Genomic DNA, 21,450 nt, shown 5'->3' with positions numbered 1-21,450 from the left:
AGACCCGATTTGCATTTAAGTCCCTCAATTTCCAAAATCGTTCCCGTGGTCCTTCAACTTCAGTTTCATTAGGACAAATGGTCTTGCCGTTAATTTTGTTAGCTTTTCTATTAAATGCAAGGGCAAAATGGTATTTTTGTATTAAATTGATTAAAATATGAATAAACAATTAAAATTAAACTCTCTCTCTCCCCCTCTATCCCGATTTTTAGGCTGCATTTGGGATTGTGGTGATTAAAAAATAAGCCGCTTTAGAAATAAGTTTTGCAAGTGAAAGTGTTTGGTAAACCAAAGAAAGCCACCTTATTTTAAAAACTAGGGTCATCCACAGCAGTTTCTCAAAGCTGCTTGGACCCAGCTTTGAGACCAGCTTTGAGAAGCTGCTTTAAAAAAAAAAACAACTCGTCCTTTTAATGAAATTTTCATTTTTCCCATAACGCTCTCACGACTTTTCCAAAATGACAATTCTTCTTCTTCCTTTTTTTGAATAGATTAGACTTTTGGGAGAAGAACCCAGATCATAAACTCTAGGCCACAAGTAGTCTCATCACCGCACACTTATGATTTAACAGAAAACACAAATGAGCTGCAAAAAAATTTGAATTTGATTGAAAAACCCTAGATTTGGGATCTAAGAAAACTTCAATTCTTCTCTCTTCTTCTTCCTCACTCCACAAATGCATAGAAGAAAACATGAACAAGGGTTGTGGTTGGGTTAGGTGGGGTGGGGTTCATCTTGTGGGGCTGGCGTGGAGGAAGGGGTTGGGTGTGGTGATATCGGGGTCGGGTGGGGTTCTTCTTCCTCTCTCTGTGCATATCAATTCTTCTTCTTCCTCACTCCAACCACAAAAAATCCAATCACCAGCTTCCCCACCTCGTTATCTCCAGCCAATGAAAATCCCACCCCAGCTTCCTCAGCAAAACAAAATCCAATATTCTCATTATTCACATACACAAGGCAAGTTGTTATAATAGTAATTTATAATTTATGGCAAAATATGTGTGCTAATTGTAGATTAATTTTTTTTTTATAAAAAAAGTGTAAATAAAAAAAAATTGATGTAGTGAAGTTGGGTTTTTTTTTTTTTTTTTTTTTTTCAAAAGTAGAAAAAGAAAGAAGAAAAAAACAGACAGATTCATCATCATGCCTTTTTCAATCATTATACACATTAAAAGCATTTTGATAAAAATTTACCAAACACTTTAACTACTAACAGCTCTTTTTTAAAACCAGTTTACCAAATGCCTAGCTGTCTTTTTTCACAACTGATTATTTTTGCAGCACAGCAAAAACAGTTTTTTTTTTAAGCACAGCAATGCCAAACTAGCCCTTTACTCTCCCCAAACTTGATTTTTTTTATTGGTTTTTTATTTGATTTGATTTTAATGTTATTTTAAAGATATGATTTTTCATTAATTTTTTTATTTTAATATAAAAATACCATTTTGCCCCTGTATTTAACAGAAAAAGTTAACAAAAGTGATGGCTGGACCATTTGTCCTAATGAAAGTGAAGTTAAATTAAGGGCTTCTTAGATCTAGGTCCACAACGATTAGCTATCATTGGGTTTAGTCCTCGCGGTTTTAGTTTTAGATGCAGGTCCTTTTACATTTATTACTTTTTTGTTGTGTCAATTTTACCCTTTGAGGTAAATAAGGAAAACACATTGAAAATCTAAATTTAATACATTATTTCCTTGTAATTGAATTCCATAATTTAAATTTTGAATTCTTTCCTTCATAATATTCCTAATATATGGACAAAATACAATTTAATCAATACAAAGTAAAGACCCACAAATTATACCAATACAAGCACCCACATTAAATTATATACCTGACATACAAGTAAATAGTGTTATTATTAGTAACGAAAAATACTTAGTGATAAATCATGTTACCTATAAGTTAGGAACATAAATTAGAAAACTACCTATAAGTCAGATAAAAAAATAGAAAACTACCTATATCTCCGGTACATAAAAAAGATAAATGGTAAATCGTATGTTACCTATAACTTAGATTCATAAACAAAAAGGCAAAAAAGTGTGGTACCTATATCTCATGTATGTCAAAACACAAGTCAATTAATAACTTTTTTTTTTTGTTAAAGGAATATGTTACCTATAATTTAGATATATATATATGAAGAAAAATGTATTACGTACCTATGTCTCCGGTATACTATACATAAAAGAACAACTAAAAAGAACAAAATAACTGAACCTGATTAAAAGTTGAGCATATATTCAACATAAAATAATAATAATAAGATTACCTCATTAAGAGTTGTTGGATGAGGAAAGAAATATAATATTGGCTAATTATCTCATTAAGGTAAGTAATCGAAGATAATGGGCAAGGATAAATTGGATAAGGAAAGAAATATAATATTGGCTAATTATCTCATTAAGGTAAGTAATCTAAGATAATGGGCAATATTGGAACAAAAAATGATTTTAAATATATAAAATAAAAAGATTACATCAGACAATATTCAAAAAGGAATGTAATCCTATGTGGCACAAAAGTCAAAGGACTTGTATCAAAGTCACCAAATCCGAGGATTAAACCCAACTTCTAGATGAGAATTTGGATCTATATCAACTTTTCTATTAAATTAAAGGAACACAGGAATGATTTTAAAAATTAAGGGACTCAAATGCAAATCATGTCTAAATTCAGGGACTAATAAAACGATTAACCCAAAACATGTTGTCAATATCCTTTTGTTTGTCCGAAAAGAGAAACCCTGGGTGCCTGAAACTGTAAGTTCGTTTGAGCCGCTCACCAAAACAACTACTACGCAAATTATACAGGGAAAAGTGAGTTGAACAAGAAATGCACACAAAGGATACTCTATGCATCCTCATGTCAACCTCAACCAAACTCTATATTGAGATTATTAAAACTTCTAGTTTCAATGACCAAGAGATGTTTTCTCCCCCACACCATGTTTTAATTAACACCGAAACAAACTGACAGTTTATAAATACAGTAGTCATGTCAAATAAGAAAGCAAAAACTTTGGTAACTTAAGCTAGATTGGGATACAGATAATACATATAAGAAGGTCAAACATTAAAAATAAGCAGCCCAAGTGAATCTACTGGGCTTCTCCATAACTTATTTCACTTGCGTCCCTCGCCTTTTTTCTGGTCCCTGGCTGAGAAAATCATAGATCACTATCAGTACAGAGGGCAAAAAGAGGATCATCAAGATTTAGATAGCACTATTCCAGCCTTGAACAAAGAAAACAGGTGAGGCAGAGCAGGTGTATCACAAAGGGGAACACAGTTTGGGCTACATACCAGCCTTTTCTTCTTCTCGCTTCTTAGCGGCTTCTGCCCTTTGTTGGCGAATCAGGGCTAAGCGTTCTGCAAGAACAATTTAAATAGAAGAATGAAACAGTGAAATAGAGATGATGTTCAGAGGTGATCAAAAGAATAGTCAAGTTCCAATCCATCGAAAGACATTTAGAACCAAGCATGGCTACATGATCAGATCCATACTCACCACCACCAAACTACACCAACTGAGCAACAAAGTAGACAAAAATCCCAAACCCCTTATAAAGTTCCAATCCAAATTCTTTTGTCTTGCTAAATGTCTAGCTAATATCCAATATAATCCTCTAATACTTGGACAAGCAATATCTCACCACCTCAGTTGAAAAATCTATTCAGGAAGAACCATGGATGGCCTGGACAAGTCTATAATTGGTCTATACAACTTGATTGCACACAATTCTACTGTATCACTGTTACAGAAATCAAGGAATGTTGAATATATTAAAAAGCAAGAGATGCAGACATAACATTCTCTCCAACTAATTTTTACTCAACTTTAGACACAACATACATCTAGTTTGTAGCCACCAATAAGTGGAGCCACATATCAGCAATGAAATATAAAGACAACAAAATATGATAGTCTTAAGCAAAAATATATGAACCCATGTTCTGTGTATACTAATTGAGAAAATTTAGTTAGCATATTATTACACGCCTAATGTAATTTCAATAAACTGCTAAAAAATGGAGCTAGAATTTATCAGTTTCCAATATTACCTAAATCTTTTTTTGCTTGTTCCGTTTTTCCCTGTTCCTGCAACCTCATGTACCGCTCATGAGCCTTTTGCTTCTCTATCTCCTCTCTGCAAACAGATAGAATTAAGTTGACACACTAATTAAGCTTTGATCACTCAAATATTTGGCTCCAAGAACAACCAATTCGAAAATATTGATCATAAGCCTTTGCAAATCAATTATATAGAAATCTAAGAAACTGTAACTAAAAAATTTGTATCTCTTGGAGGTTCAACCATCACAAGTACTATTTGGAAGCATAGACCTATGCGAATGACATTCAGCACCCGCTATGATCAAAGTTACACATTGAAAGTTTCAATCTTCATAAGATGAAAAACAGAATGCCAGAGCATGAGGCAGAATATTACAGGCATATTTCAATTCTTAAAAATGAAAAAGAAATTTAATTGTCCTGAACAATCCTAAATAATATATTCAGCTGGAATTTATGCAAACCCGTCTCTGATAAAAAACTAAATCTTTTCAACAAAACATAACTTTTGACAAAAAATTATTAGTAGTTCACGAATGCTGCTGGTGAAAAGAATCCTAGAAGAAAATTATGATTTACCCCTCTATGATATGCCTTCAGTTTGACAAATATGTATCCCACTTGCCCCCATTGTCAGGAACACTCACAACAAAGTGGCGAAATAAAGTTCAGTTGCATAAAATGCAAAAAGGTACAGTTACCCGAATCAATTAATAAGAACTGTTGGACAATTGGTTCTCCTTGTTTAACAATCAGACCCTCAAACTTAGACCAATTTCAGAAGCTAAACATAGCCAAATCTTATAGCAATTCACAGCCAACTCCACCACCCATACCACCAATAGTTTCACTTATTTTTCAAAGTCTTTCCTCAAGTGTAACGTTCCAACAAATGAAAACCAAAACCAAAAGGACAGTGAAAATAGTCTGTGGTATGACATATGTAAATTAAAACAAGGAACTGCCAGGAACAAAAAAGGGTCATCCTATAGTATGTAGGACCTTCTGGTGCTTATAGATAGAACCAGATGCTACTATTAAAGCCTGATACCCAATCGGACAGTTTTGATTTTAGAGAATAATAACATATTTCTGGAAAAACAAAAGAAAAATAAGATACAAGCATCATCAATGAGGAAGCAGATTTTGTTTCATAGAACGCTTGCTACAGAACTTGGCCTCCAGATATTGAATGCACAAGAGGCAAGGAGCAATGCATACCTTTCACGCCTTGAGAGCTCCGAAGTTTTCTCAATCTACAAAAAGAATAACACCAAACAATTATGATGATTGAGTTATTACTTCAAGTAAATATAAAATATGGTCACGAGCTTACATCGACATTTTTAGCCTTCACATTCTTTGGTTTTACTAGATTGGGATTCTCAATTTCGATGATTCCCTGAGTGCCTTTCCGCTTCTGTTAACATATGGCCACAATTTCAGTAAGTTGGAATCATAAGAAATGCAAATGCTACCAGATGAATAATGGAATAGCAATAAAGCACCAATGAGTATACTGACTTCAGATTCTTCTTCTTCTGATGATTCCTCTTCAGACTCTACTTCTTCCTCCTCTTCAGCTTCTTCCTGATAATATTAAATAAATATGACATTTATATACAGAAGCACCACCAAAAACTTAAATTCATAGCAACAGAAGGGGATAAAATCAACAAACCATAAAGTCTCCTCATACATTAAAAAAGATGATTTCAATGACAATAGAGTAATTTTCTGCCTTCAATAATCACGTTATTTCAGACAATATCCAACAATGATTATATTGATTTGCCTCTTTCAAAATACTATCTCATACTTGAAAACTTTATGCTCTTTAATAGTTTCCTACATTCACGGCCTGTCATATCATTCTTGAGGAATTAATGTGTGTGTTTCAGTGGATCAAAAGTCCTACTCCCCAATGCTAGCCTACAATGGAAGCAAAATCAAGAGAGCCTGTTGACTGTTGACAGCTCGACACGAAAAGTAGGAAAACTATAACACATAAGCTACTCTTTGAGCAATTCATATTAGGAATTCTTTTCAAGAGATTCATATTAAGAACATTTTTATTATGATGTTTGGGCAGATGGGTTGAGTGTGGGTTTTTCGTAGAAGGCAAAAGCTACTCCTTGGAGTACTGCAGCAAGTCCATAAACTTCCTAAAGGAGACATGCTCTACAGGGAAAACAAACCTTTGTTTCACGTAGTAACCCTCGAAATCATGTAATGCTTAGAGTCATCCAAGACAGATGCATTGTGGTTCGGCCATGCTTCATATGATTCCTATTAGCCAGAAAGTTTTGGTTACAGAACATCCTGGTTCTGCAACTTCTGCTAAGATCATTTCTTGTGGATACAATGAAGAATTTGCAATATGATTACATCAATATGGATGCATCCAGTGCATTAGTTCAACATGCCAATGTCATGTACCCATTGCCTGCATCTGTGTGTGTATGTATTTTCAAACAAAATACTATAAGAAAATCCTATAGAAACCATCACCTCTATATTTGACAATCATGACTGCATCATGGAAAGTGCAGTGTCTTCAACTAAAATATATGAGAAAAGTGTAATACTTAGGAACAAAGGACAAATTATTACCCTTTTAAAACTACGTGGACGAGCAGAGGTACCAGCAACTGCAACCATTTGAAGTATAGACACAAAGGAAAATAAAGTCAGCTAATAGCAGATGAAAGTACAAAAGCATTTGAAACAAGTTTACCAATTATCAATAGTATTTGAAAATAAGAAAACTGTCTGACACTTAAGCAAAAGCAATGTTATTTAACCATCACCCAAATATACAAGATCACAAATTGTTAACTTCAGACAGTAATATAGAATACAACTGATAAACCCGTCAATAACTACTCAAGTATGATAGACAACAACCTTAAATTTATTATCATATTAACCAATAAAGCCATCCCAAGAAACCATGATGTATAAAAAAAGGAGTTGAGGGAAATATTCTTTCCTAGCCTGACATATAATGAAACGTACAATCAACAATTACACTTCATATGCTCCTTAATACAGAGTATATTTCAAATCATCCACACGAACATCATGGTCTTTTGAAGCAAAAGTAGTGATGAAATGCAAATTTAATTGACTGAGAATGTTTTCACAGCGTAAGGGGTCAAAAGGGACTCACGTACACCCTATTAGGAATTAAAGCTTAGTTAAATTGAATTCTATACCCAACAGATACAGTCCAAATTTCAATCCAAAAGAATCAACCATTTTTAACAAGTTTTCCTTTTTGTGTTCTTACAGAGGTCATCCAATTTACTGGTCCAAACTTAAGGTGAATCAATACGAACATAACCAACATTCCAACGCAGTCAATGAAATATCTTCAAAGAACAAAATTTGATGAAAAAATTCAGATTGACAGCTAAAATTTCTAAACCAGAAATGCCTAAAACTTGCACAAACTTATCTAGATCTAGATAAGCGCAAACAACTGAGACCCTGCGCAACGCATGCATACATACATATACATACGCATATACATATACATATATAAATTTGAATCAGATTTGACAAATAGAGAGAAATAGATAGAGAGAGATTACCCATCTCTTCGTGGGTGGAGAAGTGGCGGTGACCGGTGGGCTTGCCCTTGAACTTTCCTCTTCCCATTTTCGATTGATGTTTCAAGACGAGACAGAGAGAAAGAAGAAGAAAGCTAGGGATTAGAAAGGCTTTGTCTGAGTATATATAGCTGCTGCAGCTGCTGCTGCTTTGCCTTTGCCCCTTGCACTTCAAACCTACTGGGTGTGAGAGTGTACCTGGTATTTTTCAGTTTCTGTCTATTTAAGCCTCCTGGTCCGTCTCATCCAGACACTCTAGTCCATAATTAGGCTCTTACTTTAGACCATATATTTAAATATAAATAAATCACATGCCAAAGTATATAACATTTTTGGTCGAAAGTACGTAACATATGAAACATTTTTCATGTCAACGGGTCTAATTCAATGAAAAAAAGGGCATTTATTTACTAACCAGAGATCTCATGTTCGAACCTCTATACCATCATTTGTGTGTGTATGCGAAATAAATCTTTCTTCCCTCTAATTTAGGCCGTCGTTTATACTATATAAAAAAATGAAACATTTTTCATCACACCTCATATTCTAAAACTTTGATATCATAATAGCAAGACTATAGATTATGTAACCTATTTGAGTTAGGTTTAAGTGAAGACACTGGATGAGAAAATGAGTTATGATTATGATAAATTATCTCAAAACTAACCAAATATTTGAATGGAATGAAGCTTCTTAGAAAGATTTTTAGAAGATAGATTGAGAAATAAACAAATTTATTCAGCATCCCATTTAACCCTAAAATCCTTCTAAATGCAACTACACAATCTAACAAAACCATATTCTCACTTGCTTCAATGCCATTGAGTTTATTATCTTCCTTCATTACTTTTCTTCTCTTTTATTTTTGTTTGTTTTAATGGGATTTGATTATTTTGAGAATTATGATTCATCTCATAAAAATCGCTAGTCATATTATGCACCAATAGCCTCCTTGTCTTTGTCATTGCATCTGTGCAAGACAAGATGCTCCCAAAGTGGCATCAAAGTAGCCATAGCTCCAATAACTTTCTCAAACTTGCTATATTTTCACATTGCATTGTATATATATTTTTTTTGTAAAATCGAGCATGGAAGTAGGGCTGTAGATTGATATATTTTATTTATTTCTCTTTGAAATAACCCGATCAATTGTTTTAATTTTGGCAGGAAAGAAATTTATTCCATTTTTTATTATTCCTATAAAGCTACATTTTGTTGTTCTAAAAGAAGAAAGAAAGAAAAACTAAATATTGTTCCCCAAAAGCATAATACTCATTTTTATGGCAGGTTGGGTGGTGTGAGTCAAAGTACATATCATTGTCAAGAATATCATAAAATAGAGGAATACATGGCTATGGAATCTCTACTTTTCTCTTGTCCAATTGTTTAGAGAACTCGATACTACCTTAGAAGGATTTTTTAAAGTCGGAATATTGATTTTTATTTTATTTTAGATACAAACCATATTGAAAAGAGATAAATCAACCTAGAATATCAATAGCATGCGTGAATATTTTTAAATACTTAAACTATAAGCTTTTTGCATAATGATGAAGTTGAGATCGACTTGAAAGCAACAAACTTTGGTTATGGTTAAATAGGGTGACAAGGGGCTTGTAGTGAGTAAGGGTATTTATCCTTGCACTTGAGGTTTTTAGACCATCTCTAACCATTGGGGTGGAAACCCAAATTTTCATTTTTGAGTCCAAAATTCTTCTCCAACCCTTGTATTTTAGAGGGTGGAAATTTGAGAAAGGTGAAAATTGGGGTGGAATTCCAGTTCAAGTTTTGCCTAGAGTGGTAATTTGTGTGGAGCCCAAAGCTCTATTTTGCAGCCCATGTGAAGAGGAAAAAGAGGTGAGCCTCGCGTGACAGCAAAGCTGTCTGGCTAGCAGCCCTTTTGCGCGACACATGGCAGCTTCAGGAGAGGACGTTGGAATCTAACGACTGAAAAAAGTTGGGTGGTTTCTTTATTTATTGCAAAAGCTTGGTTGTACTTGTTTTTATTTTTAAGTGAAATTCTATTATGCTTTGGAATTTTAATTTTTAGGAAAATTAGGTATTAGACATAGATAACTTTACTTATTAGTATTTAAGACATTTGATATTTTGGTTTGGGTTTTAATACCTAGAAAAGAATTGTTATTTTGGATTAGGCCAAAAAGGAAGACCAGATTTATTGACCCATCTTACATTAGTCCTTAAAAAGACAATTATACCCTTTTCATTTAAAAACCTAACCCAAATTCGTTAGTTTCTTATATATATATATATCTCTCTCTCTCTCTCTCTCTCTCTCCCCGCGTCTTCTCCCATTCTCCTCCCCTCTGTTTCGACCGACACCGACAAAACCCCCCAGCCACTGGCACGTCGGCCACCCAGCCACCGGACTGGTCAAGTTTTGACTGGCGTCGCACCCCAAGCCAGCTCCGACCTTCCTCCTACCTCAGCTGCTGCTGTTTCCTGCGCAAGGATGACACGCATAAATCGAGAAATGGTCCAAATATTTTTGGCTCTTTTTCCGCCAAATTTCGAATGGTTTTTTTTGCGCTCTCCATGGTGTTAACCACAATCTCAAGGACCAAAGGCGTAGTTCAATGCAGTTGCAGAGGCTTGAGAAGCTATGAGCATTTTGCATTTGAAGTCTTCGATGGTTCGGTGGCTTAGTCTTTGATCTTCCAGGTAGGAGTAACAGTTTCAATTCAATCTACTTTTTTAATTTAAAAGCATATATGTCTAATATTTGATGGTTCAGTGACTGATTTTTTTAGTATGGGATCTTGTGTTTCCAATTTAATCCATGTAAAAAAGCTCGCCTACTAGCTGTTCGATAAAATGACTCTGTTACTATGACCCTTATAAAATTGTTTAAGTATGCATTTCAAATGATTCTCTGATAATCCCTTACATTTGTGAGGAGCTGCTCCATGTTTTTTATTTAGTCGAGTCAATGTTCACAACATATGATGAATAAACCCAACATAGGGCAGATTAGTATACTATTTTTTATGGGTCGTGATGATTACCAATTTGGAGTTGCAGAATGGGAGTTTGATTCTGCAGAAGTGGAGATTTGGGAGCTGGCTTGATGGGATTGATTAACGGTGTGTGAAGTTTTGCTTTTGGTTGAACGTATTTTTGGTTGATTTTATTTGGTTTTGTGATTTGTGGACTGAGTGTGTTTCGTTTGAATTTTTACTCGAAGAGCCTGAACCTGGCTCACTGTTGTTAAGCTAACACATTCGGATATTCCCGAGGAAGACAGGTTAGTTTTGATTTGAGCTTTTAATTAATGGGTTCTTCTCAGTTTATAGCTTCATTGATTGGGATTCTGTGAGTTTTATTGTTTTCTTATATGCATTGCTAATTGCTTTGATTTGGTGCCTTTGGTAATGTAGATATTGGAATGCGACTGTGGTGGAGAATACAGAAAGAGTTTGGCGGAATCTTATTTTCTGCAGGTACTAGGATGAAGGTTTTAGGTTGTTTTGTAGAACAATGCTGGTTATGTACGGAAAAGAGTGTCATGAATGTAGGTGAAACAAGTGGACAAGAGTAAGTTTCTCAAGGGAAATCTATTCATGGGTTTGGAATTAAGGCGGGCCTTGATTCAGATTCTCATGTGAAGAATGCTCTTACCTCAATGTATGCTAAATGTGCAGATTTGGAGGCGGCAGAGCACTTGTTTGAGGAGATAGTTGAGAAGAGTGTAGTTTCTTGGAATACTATGATTGGTGCTTATGGACAAAATGGCTTCTTTAATGAGGCAATGCTTGCCTTTAAACGAATGCAAGAGGAAAATGTTTCAGCCAATCTGGTGACCATGGTAAGCCTTCTGTCAGCAAATGCCTTCTGTTTCTGCATCCCAGTTTCTGTTTCTGCATTGCAGTTTCCGTTTCTGCATCGCAGTTTCCATTTTAGTACTTTCATCTCGGTTCCTCCATTTTGCTTCTATTAAATTAATTATATATATATATATATATATATATATATATATATATATAATTGATATCTGCATTGTATTTTTGTTGCAGTTTTTGTGTGAATATGTGGTGAAATGATTTTTTTTAATTTTTAAAACCGTTGATCGTTTATATAAATATTGTTTAATTGAATAAATATTACAAAATCAAGTTTGGTGTAGTGGTTTGTGAGTGAGCCCTCTTCCTTTGAGGGTCAAGGTTCGAGTCCCTTTAATGACACAAAATCTTTTTTTTTTTTTTTTAAAGTGAATAAGGGGCAACGTAGTTGGTCCCATGCAGACGATGGCAGGTCGGCGATGGGTGGTTGCTGGCTGGCGGCGCTGCAGTCTAGTGGTGGTAGGTGGCCGACGGTGACAGGTGGCTGGAGGTGGCGACAGATGGTCGGCGGTGGCTGGCCGGAGGTGGCCGGCAGCGGCTGGTCGGAGGCGGCCGGCGGCAGGTGGCTGGCCGGCGGTGGTGGTTGGCTGGATGTGGACATGTGGCATAGTATGCTTGCCTTAGAAGGAGTGGCATTGTGTGTAATTTTGATATTTTTTAATGATATTTTTGTAAATTAGGTACCACATTTTGGTCTTTGGCCTTATGCTAATTAGATGAAATTGTATTTCTATCTTCCAAATTAGTAAACTATATTGTGGTTTAAAACTAAAGCTCCCTAATTTTTTTAGGTTAAAATGTTCACAAAATTAAATCATGAATGTTGAAACAAAAAAAATATCAAGAAAAATTAATGACAAAAAAAAATTATGGATGAATCATTCTTAAACAATTTAATAAAGTTGTGGACTCAAATTATGAGTTTGCAAGGGTGGATGAAAAAAAAAATTTGAGTCCTGAAAATACATGAATAATTGTATTTTGAAGTGTGGAAATTTGAGTTTAGCCTCAACATGGTTGGAGATGGTCTTAGGTTCGATTCACCCCTCTCCATATTGGTTGTATAAAAAAAACAGTTATCTAGGATGAGGATTTCTAAAAGTTCGTTGTTAATCATTCAGTTAGCTTATTAATGAAGTGGTAAGGGCTGGTAGAGAAATGAGTTAAAAGATTATGATAAAAGTATGATCCCTTTTAGTGGAGAAACACTTGCCTGCACCGGGGATAGGACTACAGTCCTATCCCCCTCCAATCGCAGCCCGCCACTTGTTCATTTTCTGACAAAGTTAGACACATGGCGGGTTGCGATTGGAGTGCAGGCAAATTTTTTCGCTTTTAGTGTGACGAAGATAAAAAAAAGGGCATCCATGAAATAAAATAAAAATAAAAAACAACCTCATATTCTAACTAAATAACTAAATTCCATTTAATTGGTAATAATTTGATTTAGTGAAATTTAACATTAGTTTTGTTTATTAAGTTCAAATCTCATGAATGAAATATTTATGAAAAAGAAAAAAAAAACTAGATGGAAAAAAAGGCTATTGAAATTTTTTTTAAAAAGGAAAAAGGGTTTTTCTCTGCCACTTATGCTATAGGCTATAGAAAGAAGACAACAAAAACGGGATGTCGTCGTTTTAATGGGATCAGACGCCCCCGTGAGTCGTGACACCTTAGCACAGTGAATATACTCTTTTATCGCATTTGTGTTTCCCGGCAGACGAAGAAAGAAGATGAAGAACCCTAATCAGCAGGTGCAGATAAACCCCAACTGGGCTCAACTCCAACAAAAGCTGAAGAGCCATGGCCCTAAACCTCCAGCAACAGAAACCCCAGCAACCATCTTAGGTAAACAGCACAGACATCTTTGTTTTCCTTCAGCCACTACTTGGCTTGCTTAGAATTTATATAGGTGAAAGCACCTTTCTTTTTGTTGGGTTTGAGTTTAAAAGAGCATAAAGCAAAGGTTTTTTATTGAGATTTTTATTCACAGGGAAGCGGAAAGAGAGAACGGATGCAGAGTTGGATGATTCTCTATCTCATGTCAATCCTCTCACTCCTGTTAATGATGATTGCAGGTGATTTTTTGGGAGATATTGTTGTTTGTTGCTCTGTTGGGTTGATGAGGGAATGCAGGAAAAGAAAAGAAAAGAAATTTCAGCTTCTTTTTCTTTTTTGTTTGGTCGTATGGGTTTTGTTTAAATGTGGATTTTAAGACTCTTGAGCCTATTGGTTTAGTTGAGGCGAATTGTTCTTCTCTTTGGCTATGGGAACTAAACTACGAGAAAAATAAAGGGTAGGAAGAAAAGAGATTAATTGTTTCAAATTGTTCTATCTCATGACTTAGGTGTAGGGAAACCCTGATGGCTTCAAATTAATGGAGACCAAGTTTACAAGAATTTTTAGTAGTTAGGCACTTAAACTTGAGAATTCAGTAATGCAATTGTATCCATTAGAGTAATGCTTGACCATGATATGTGTGTGAATCATGATTATTAGAATTTGTCTTCCCACTCGCCCGTTTAATTTTCTACAAGAAAATCTTCATAAAACTTCCAGAAAGACCTTGAAAGTTATGCTTTCTAGTTTTGGTATCAATCAATATCATGGTAACATGTAATGAACTCCATTTTTGTGAACATTTGTTTATTGGTAAAAATTGTTTGAATGCACATCTTCTAAGCATTTTTCCATGTGTAAGATGTTGTGTAAGTAACTTTCCCCCTTAACAGCTTCAATTGGTCATATCACCTAACTTATAAACCATTTGACAGTGTGACAGATGAAGTAGCCATGGATTGTGAAATGGTTGGTGTCAGTCAAGGAAACAAAAGTGCCCTTGGACGTGTTACACTGGTAGTCCTTAGTTCCTTTTCTTTCATCTCTTACTCTTCTGTCATATAGTAGTTGGACAGGTTGGATCTTTAAGATTTGCATTTTTGGCAAACAGTTTTTTATCTGTTATTTCCTTAGTTGATTTGTGAGTTAATGTGTTTAGGTAGATATCATCTTACACTTGGTACTTTAACTTGTTAGGATCACTGATTGGTGATTGCTGATGGTACAGTTTTTTGGCAGGTAAATAAATGGGGTAATGTTATATACGATGAGTTTGTTCGCCCACTAGAACATGTTGTTGATTTTCGCACTCAAATAAGTGGCATTCGTCCCCGGGACTTGAGAAAAGGTTGACTTTATCTTTATTTCTGCTGCTTTTCTAAATATATTAAATGTAGGTATGCTTCACTAGAACTTCTATATGAAATTCTTGTTCTGAAAATAAAAGAAGAGAAAAATGTTAGAATGAACTGCTACTAAATTGGTGGTTTCTTAAATGGCTATGTTATGTTAGCTCCGTAAGTGACTTCCATTGGTCAATAGATTAGGCTGTGCTTTATGTGCAAAATCAATTTTTTTAATATTGTATGTGCAAACTAATACAACTAACATCAATTTCTTCTCCGGATGAGCTACATGATTTTTTTGTTGTTGCCAATTATGTATTTTCTTTCTCACTTGGTGTCTATGTCTTAAATAATCTTGTCTCTCTTTAGTGCCCATCTCAGTTCTGTAAACTATCATTTTCATCATCCTTACACTCCATTTGCAACATCTTGTTTTTTTAAATGAACAATTTATCAATATGTATTTATTATAACTAGAGTTACAAGACCAATATATGCGAAATTATGCTGACAGTGATAGAATGCCTCATGCATCTTTGTTATCTGCAGCAAAGGATTTTCGAATTGTTCAGAAAAGAGTGGCAGAGTTGATTAAAGGACGAATTCTTGTGGGCCATGCATTGCGCAATGATCTTAAGGTATCTGGCCTTTTAATATGGTTGTGTAGAGTAAAGATGTGAATCTTTAATCTAACTTTTTGACTGAAACAGGCATTGCTTTTAAGTCATCCCAAGGAGGACTTGAGGGATACATTGGAGTATGAACCTTTTATGAGGTAATTTTTTCGTTCTTTAAGAATTATTCAATAATTAAAATTTGCTGAGAGTCTTCAAGTATCATGATTTGCCCTCATGATATGTGTGGTTGGTGAAGCAGGGGGAAAGGGTCCAGAAGGGCACTTCGGCATCTTGCAGCTGAGTTTCTTGATGTTCAGATCCAAAATGGGGAGCACTGCCCAGTTAGTATTCTGATTCTTTTTCTCAGTGCAGTTTGAACAGAAAATTGTATTCTTGTTGCACTTTCTATACAACTTCTACAACATTTAGCATTAGGATATGATTTCACAAACTCCACTGAAATGCGACAAGGCTCATCAAAAAGGACAAATGCTATACAACCCAACTCTTTATCCCAACATTTTCTTTCCAACTTAGATGACATGCTGAAATTGGGTTTGCCACATTGTTCTTCTTTTAATGCAATGATGTGGTCCCTATCATGTGGCATGTAAGTTGGGAAAGAAAGGGTGGGATAAGTAGCATTTCCCTACTGTTACATGTTAATGTGCTAAGTGCTAGAAGGTTCGTGAAGAGTCTGGGAAGTCTTAGAAGTCTAAGACTTCATGCTTTTGTCTATGTGCCCTAGAAAGTCTAAAAGTCTCTCTTAGCTGTATTTTATATTTGAGATAAAAGAAGACATAAAAAATAAGTAACTAAAGCGCCTTGGGACTCTGCTGTATCACTCAGAACCTGAAAATAGAGGGACCATGTATTTTGTTCAACCTTCTTTCTCTTCACACCTTCTCCTTTATTTTCTTCTTATTCCAAACACCTATCAAAAGTTTGAGTGGAGGCAGATATTTTCTCCTCAAATGAAACTTGATTTGCCTGCGAAGTTGGTGAATGCAATGCCTTGAAGAAGTTTTAATTCATTACCCTGTTATACAATTATTATATTTAGTTTACTTCGTTGAGAAACTCATATTATTACCTGTTTGGATGCTGTGTTGGTAAAAGTTTTTGTTTATAGTTATATTGCTTTATGTCTTGAATGTTGCTGCATATTGCTTATCATGTCCGCATCTTGTCAACAAATCTGTTGGATGCCTTTGTTTAACTCATGACGTTGTTTCAGGTAGAAGATGCTCGCGCAGCAATGGTTCTTTATCAGAAAAACAAAAAAGCATGGGAAAGGAGAGTTAAAGATCAAATTAAACTCAAGCAGAAACAGACGAAACGAAAGCCTAAAAAGAAGCGGAAGGAGGGAGATGATTTGAAAACTGACCTTGCAGAAACAGCACCGTAGTATTGACTTCCTGTTTATAGTTCCATTTACCGTTCGGAAGCTAAGTTCAATTCACAAGGAACAGATCCCATGTAGCCAAAAGGAAGAACAAAAAGAACGATATACCAGACAATAACAATTTCTTTCATCAAACAGAGCTACAGATAATCTCATGATGTCTTGAATTGATAAAAAAATTTAGACTCACCGCCATTCTTTCTCCATGGAGGAAATTTTCATTGGTGCCAGCTGAATTATTCTTTATATTTAATCCTTTGGTGAAAAGGTTCGTGAAGACAGGAAATTATTCTCTCTCCATGGAGGAAATTTTCATGTCTTGTAAAATGTTTGCTTGTACGCACAATTTTGTCCCTCGAACATAAATTATTGGTGCAGCATTTACCCACCAATTTTTTACAGGAGGAAAATGCCTGCTTTGATAGACTTGTGGTTCAGTTCTTGTTTTGCTTTTTTAAAAATGTGTATTTTACCGAGTCTTAAAGACTTGTACGGAAAATGGAAGTAATATTGAAAAATACAAATGTACATGTATAATACGAGTATCAAACCGTAAAATGCTAAATTCTTTATATGGTTAATAACTCTGAAAAAGTAAAAAATTAAAAAGGAACAATAGAGATTTGGGTAATGGCCTGATAGTAATGGATAATGCTCTAAATTACACTTATTGATAAATGAAAATCAGGGAAAAAAAAGTATATATTTAAAAATAAAAAAAAGACCCAAGTATAGCCGCGCGGCTATACTATTTATTAAAAATTATTAAAATAAAGAACCGAGGTATAGCCGCACAGTTGTACCATTCATTTTTTAAAAAAGGGGGACCCCCGTATAGCTGTGCGGCCATTCTATTTATTAAAATTTATTAAAATAAAGCACAGCCGTATCGCCGCACGGCTATACTATTCATTAAAAAAATTTAAAAAGGAGACCCCGGTATAGCCGCCCGGCTATACTATTTATTATATTTTTAAAAAGCCCAGCTAGCCCTAGGAGGCATTTTTTTCCGAGTAAAGCCGCTCGGCTATACGATTTATTGAAAATAATAAAAAAAAAAACCTCACAGTGTAGCCGTTCGGCGATTCTATTGATTTAAATAATTAAAAAAGGAAACCTCGTATGGCCGCGCGGCTATCCTATTTATTATTTAAAAAAAAGCCGCCTAGAGCAATGGTAGCCTTTTTTTTTACGAGTATAGCCGGTCGGCTATACGATTTATTGAAAATAATTATAAAAAAACCTTACAGTATAGCCGTACGGCTAGACTATTTAAAAAAATATAAAAGGGTTACACAGTATAGCCGTTCGGCTATAATGTTTATATATATATTATATTTATAAAGTATAGCCGATTAGTTAAAAAAAGTATAGCCGATTAGTTAAAAAAAGTCCCGCCTAGCAATTAGGCGGCTATTTTTTTATTTTTGTTACAAGTATAGCCGCCCGGCGATACTGTTTTGAGAAAATAAATACAAAAACCTCACAATATATCACACCTCCTAACCTCCCCTACACTTTCATTTAATTTTTTTTAATATATATTATTTTTATTCAATAATATGTGAAAATTATGTGTATAATACATGAATTTTGTGTGTATTATTAAATTTTTTGTAAAAAAACATATGAATTAAACATAAAAAAATACATACGTTCATCTATTGTACGTTTACCTTTCTTAGGGGAAAGTACTTCAGTAACCATGTTTCATAGAATATCCATGAACATAAATTTAGTATTAAGTTATATAAAGAGCTAAATTTAGTTTTTTTGTTATTGAATGAATAACAGTAAAAATTGAGATTTTTCTAGTGGCCAAATTGAATTTTTGTGTAAAACGCAATGACCAAAAAGTTATTTAACCATTTTGTAATAAGAATGGAATAATATTACTGATTTAAGTAATTATTAATCAACAATGGAGAGTAATAAAAACAACCCAAGGAAGTATAATAAATATAAAGTTCTTTAATACAGATCCCCCTTTTCTTTTTCTTTTTTTGCTAGAGTAGCATTAACATTTCTTGAGCCTTATGCCCTAAGAGAAGCCGATATTTATTTTTTGGCCCTTGATTACGTGGGCAAGCCGCAAACAGATGCCTATAAATAGAGACCCGCCCTATTTATTATTTTCTCCCGCAGAAATATAGCATTTCTAAAGCAAGCAATCATTCGATTCGGAAGTGCGTTGTCTCACTAAGGTACGGTCTTTCTCTTTTCCCCGATCTCCTTTTAAGGGTTCGTGATCTTAATGTTTCTCTCATTCAACGAGAACATATTCTCAGTTTCTCCTCAGAATCCAGGGTTTCTTCATCGCTTTCCTAATTTCGCTTTCTTTGACTTCAATTTCGTTTCTTTGACTGTAAATTTTCTAGGGTTTCCCAACCCCCCTTTTGAAGTTTTAACTTTTTTTTGGGTATGCGAATTTGGAATTCAGCAGTATGTTTTCCGGTGCAAAAGTTCTTCCTTGTTCTAATTAACAGCAGAAACAATTTTATTTCAATTCTGAAGGTTTTTTGTGATTATGTTATGTATATAAACACATATTATCACAACCCTCAATCGAATTTTTGGGCTTAATATTTCCCCAAACCCCATGTTCTCCTTGTATTTGTCAAATGCATTCTAAATTTCACATCACGGCAATATCAATTAATTGAAATTACACGCACACAGGGTTTATATAACTGTTAATTAAAGCATATACTTTAAAATGATAGCAGGCATTGCACCATCTATTTATGTATGTGGGAAGCCCAAGTGATATGGTGGCTGCATGTTTTGTTTAATATCCTAAAACGAGAACTAATTGGTTGAAATAATGATAACAGGACAGAAATTTGTTGAAAAATGGGCAAGAGAAAGTCCAAGGCAAAGCCTGCAGCTAAGAAGCGAATGGACAAGCTTGATACTGTTTTCTGTTGCCCCTTTTGCAACCATGGGAGCAGCGTTGAATGCCGAATGTAAGTTTTTGTTAATCTATTTTCTCCATATTTTATCTTCTTAGGAATGTATCGAGTTTATTTGAGTTCTATATGTTCAATGGTGCTGCCAAGGAATGTGTTTTTGGTCAACTATGGTAGAGATGTGTGGTAATTATCACATTTTCATTTCCATTTCTTTGTTTCATATATGAAATAGAATCTGGCTGGGTTTAGCTTACTTGCATATGTACTTGTTTCTCATTTGGTTTTGAATTGAAAGTGAATAAGTTATTTGGTTTCAGTGACATGAAGAACTTGATTGGAGAGGCTATCTGTAGCATTTGCCAAGAGAATTTCAGCACAACCATCACAGGTTTGCCAAATACTTTATTGTGGTCTTAAGTTACTATTTTAAAGGTACAGCATTTCTGAGATCGTGTTGTTTCTGGATACTTGTGAGGTCCAATGTTGGGAGTGTAACAGGATGGATTGATAATTATATAACCAGAAGTACACATAAAGATTAGTCAAAACTACAACACCAATAATTTCTTTTTGTGAGGATTTGAGTTTTGTTATTGGTTTTTCAGTAATTAGGTTTTTTGTCGGGTGAAAATGAACATGGTGCTTTTCACAGTCACCAACTTCGATGTAACAGTTAATAATGCATATGAAATGTAGGGAGATTTAAGTGAATAATTCAAAATGAAAATATGTTTCCGAACAGAGTTTTGAATTGTTATGGTATGCGGACAAAACAAGGATGGTGTTGGGAGATTTGTGGATAACCTGAGTAGAATCATAATTGAATATCTATCAACCTTGCACTGGAAAACTGGATAGAGAATTCCCCTAGGTTGTAGGTAAATGTGGCAACTTTGGTTTTGGATGATTATTCTGTTTAGATGCTTCTTGTTCTTCCGTATATTTACTGCCATTTCCATGTGTGTTGATAATTGGTGATCTTTCTTTTGTTTGTTTTTGCAGCTTTGACTGAACCGATTGACGTGTAAGTAGTTCATATCCTTTTGTCTAGTGAATTTGTTAATGGTTAGTTTCATATTAAGTTTGTTCTCTTTTCCTTTACTCTTTTGTATGACCATAAATTCTTTCATTACAGATACAGTGAATGGATAGACGAATGTGAGCGGGTCAACACTGTTGATGATGATGGTGCTTAGGAAAGAAGATAGGGGATGTTTCAAGTTCAGTCTTGTTGTTGTAAAGGAAAGAGAGGGCTGGAAAGTTCTGTGCCCTTGAATCCAATAAAGTATTATCGGGCTTTATTCGTATGGTGGCTGTAACATAGTAGAGTTTTGAACCCATGTATGTACATTTTTCAATTTGTTTTATAAGTTGGTATATATATAGATATATATGTATTCTAACATACTCTGAATGTCCGAAGCTATGAGAATAGGCTTGCTGTATAATTTACCTATTGGTGGTTCTTTCAACTAGTTTTTATACTCTTCCCATATAGATTGATGTGAATGATTGCGTTTAGATGGAAATGGTTGTGAAGATTTTGACCAATCCGATGTCTCTGCTTAGTTGAATATGTGAGAAGGAGCTCGGGTTAAGTCTTATGTTCAACGGCCTGGCATCAAGTTTGCAACCATTACCAAGCATTTGGAACATGTTTAAACAAGATACCCACTTATAATATAACGATGTTGGTTTTCGAACATATGACGAATTAAGGCCGAGGTTAGACCTGGTACAGGTTGTGTGTCTGATAGTTGCCCTGAATCGAGTT

General features: G+C 34.7%; 3 protein-coding genes across 4 annotated transcripts; 2 read left to right on the top strand and 1 right to left on the bottom strand.

The window, feature by feature from the left end:
- Window positions 1-2,918: 2,918 nt before the first annotated feature.
- On the bottom strand, window positions 2,919-7,903 carry LOC110774470 (uncharacterized). Its single transcript, XM_021979012.2, has 8 exons — window positions 7,680-7,903; window positions 6,697-6,734; window positions 5,608-5,673; window positions 5,420-5,503; window positions 5,305-5,339; window positions 4,071-4,156; window positions 3,312-3,377; window positions 2,919-3,166 (listed from the first exon to the last, which is right to left on the bottom strand). The coding sequence occupies exons 1-8, from the start codon at window positions 7,744-7,746 to the stop codon at window positions 3,132-3,134; spliced, it is 477 nt and encodes a 158-aa protein (XP_021834704.1). The 5' UTR covers window positions 7,747-7,903; the 3' UTR covers window positions 2,919-3,131.
- Window positions 7,904-13,169: 5,266 nt separating this feature from the next.
- On the top strand, window positions 13,170-17,188 carry LOC110774451 (Polynucleotidyl transferase, ribonuclease H-like superfamily protein). Of its 2 annotated transcripts, none has more exons than XM_021978987.2 (8): window positions 13,170-13,405; window positions 13,551-13,635; window positions 14,332-14,413; window positions 14,636-14,744; window positions 15,292-15,380; window positions 15,453-15,517; window positions 15,616-15,700; window positions 16,597-17,188. In XM_021978987.2, the coding sequence occupies exons 1-8, from the start codon at window positions 13,291-13,293 to the stop codon at window positions 16,765-16,767; spliced, it is 801 nt and encodes a 266-aa protein (XP_021834679.2). In that variant the 5' UTR covers window positions 13,170-13,290; the 3' UTR covers window positions 16,768-17,188. The 2 variants fall into 2 exon arrangements, with proteins under 2 accessions (XP_021834679.2, XP_021834680.2); XM_021978988.2 differs by having other exon boundaries at window positions 13,171-13,405; window positions 15,619-15,700.
- Window positions 17,189-18,832: 1,644 nt separating this feature from the next.
- LOC110774471 (transcription elongation factor 1 homolog) lies at window positions 18,833-21,148 on the top strand. The gene is made up of 5 exons (XM_021979013.2): window positions 18,833-18,968; window positions 19,599-19,730; window positions 19,994-20,064; window positions 20,679-20,700; window positions 20,812-21,148. Exons 2-5 carry the CDS (start codon window positions 19,618-19,620, stop codon window positions 20,870-20,872), a joined length of 267 nt encoding a protein of 88 aa, XP_021834705.1. The 5' UTR covers window positions 18,833-18,968; window positions 19,599-19,617; the 3' UTR covers window positions 20,873-21,148.
- The last annotated feature ends 302 nt before the right edge of the window (window positions 21,149-21,450 follow it).

The sequence above is a fragment of the Prunus avium genome, chromosome 4, assembly GCF_965620075.1.
Source record: "Prunus avium chromosome 4, drPruAviu1.hap1.1, whole genome shotgun sequence".
NCBI classification, from domain to species: domain Eukaryota; kingdom Viridiplantae; phylum Streptophyta; class Magnoliopsida; order Rosales; family Rosaceae; genus Prunus; species Prunus avium.
Note: the sequence above shows the minus strand (reverse complement) of the source record. Positions and strands in the feature narration are given on the sequence as shown.

Coding starts and splice junctions, on each gene's coding strand:
- LOC110774470 (XM_021979012.2), bottom strand. CDS start 7,746: ATGGGAAGAGGAAAGTTCAAGGGCAAGCCCACCGGTCACCGCCACTTC. Junction 5,674..6,696: donor GTCCACGTAGTTTTAAAAGG/GTAATAATTTGT, acceptor TAATATTATCAG/GAAGAAGCTGAAGAGGAGGA. Junction 5,504..5,607: donor CAGAAGAAGAAGAATCTGAA/GTCAGTATACTC, acceptor ATATGTTAACAG/AAGCGGAAAGGCACTCAGGG.
- LOC110774451 (XM_021978987.2), top strand. CDS start 13,291: ATGAAGAACCCTAATCAGCAGGTGCAGATAAACCCCAACTGGGCTCAA. Junction 14,414..14,635: donor CCCTTGGACGTGTTACACTG/GTAGTCCTTAGT, acceptor GTTTTTTGGCAG/GTAAATAAATGGGGTAATGT. Junction 15,518..15,615: donor GAGTATGAACCTTTTATGAG/GTAATTTTTTCG, acceptor TGGTTGGTGAAG/CAGGGGGAAAGGGTCCAGAA.
- LOC110774471 (XM_021979013.2), top strand. CDS start 19,618: ATGGGCAAGAGAAAGTCCAAGGCAAAGCCTGCAGCTAAGAAGCGAATG. Junction 19,731..19,993: donor AGCAGCGTTGAATGCCGAAT/GTAAGTTTTTGT, acceptor ATTTGGTTTCAG/TGACATGAAGAACTTGATTG. Junction 20,065..20,678: donor TTTCAGCACAACCATCACAG/GTTTGCCAAATA, acceptor TTGTTTTTGCAG/CTTTGACTGAACCGATTGAC.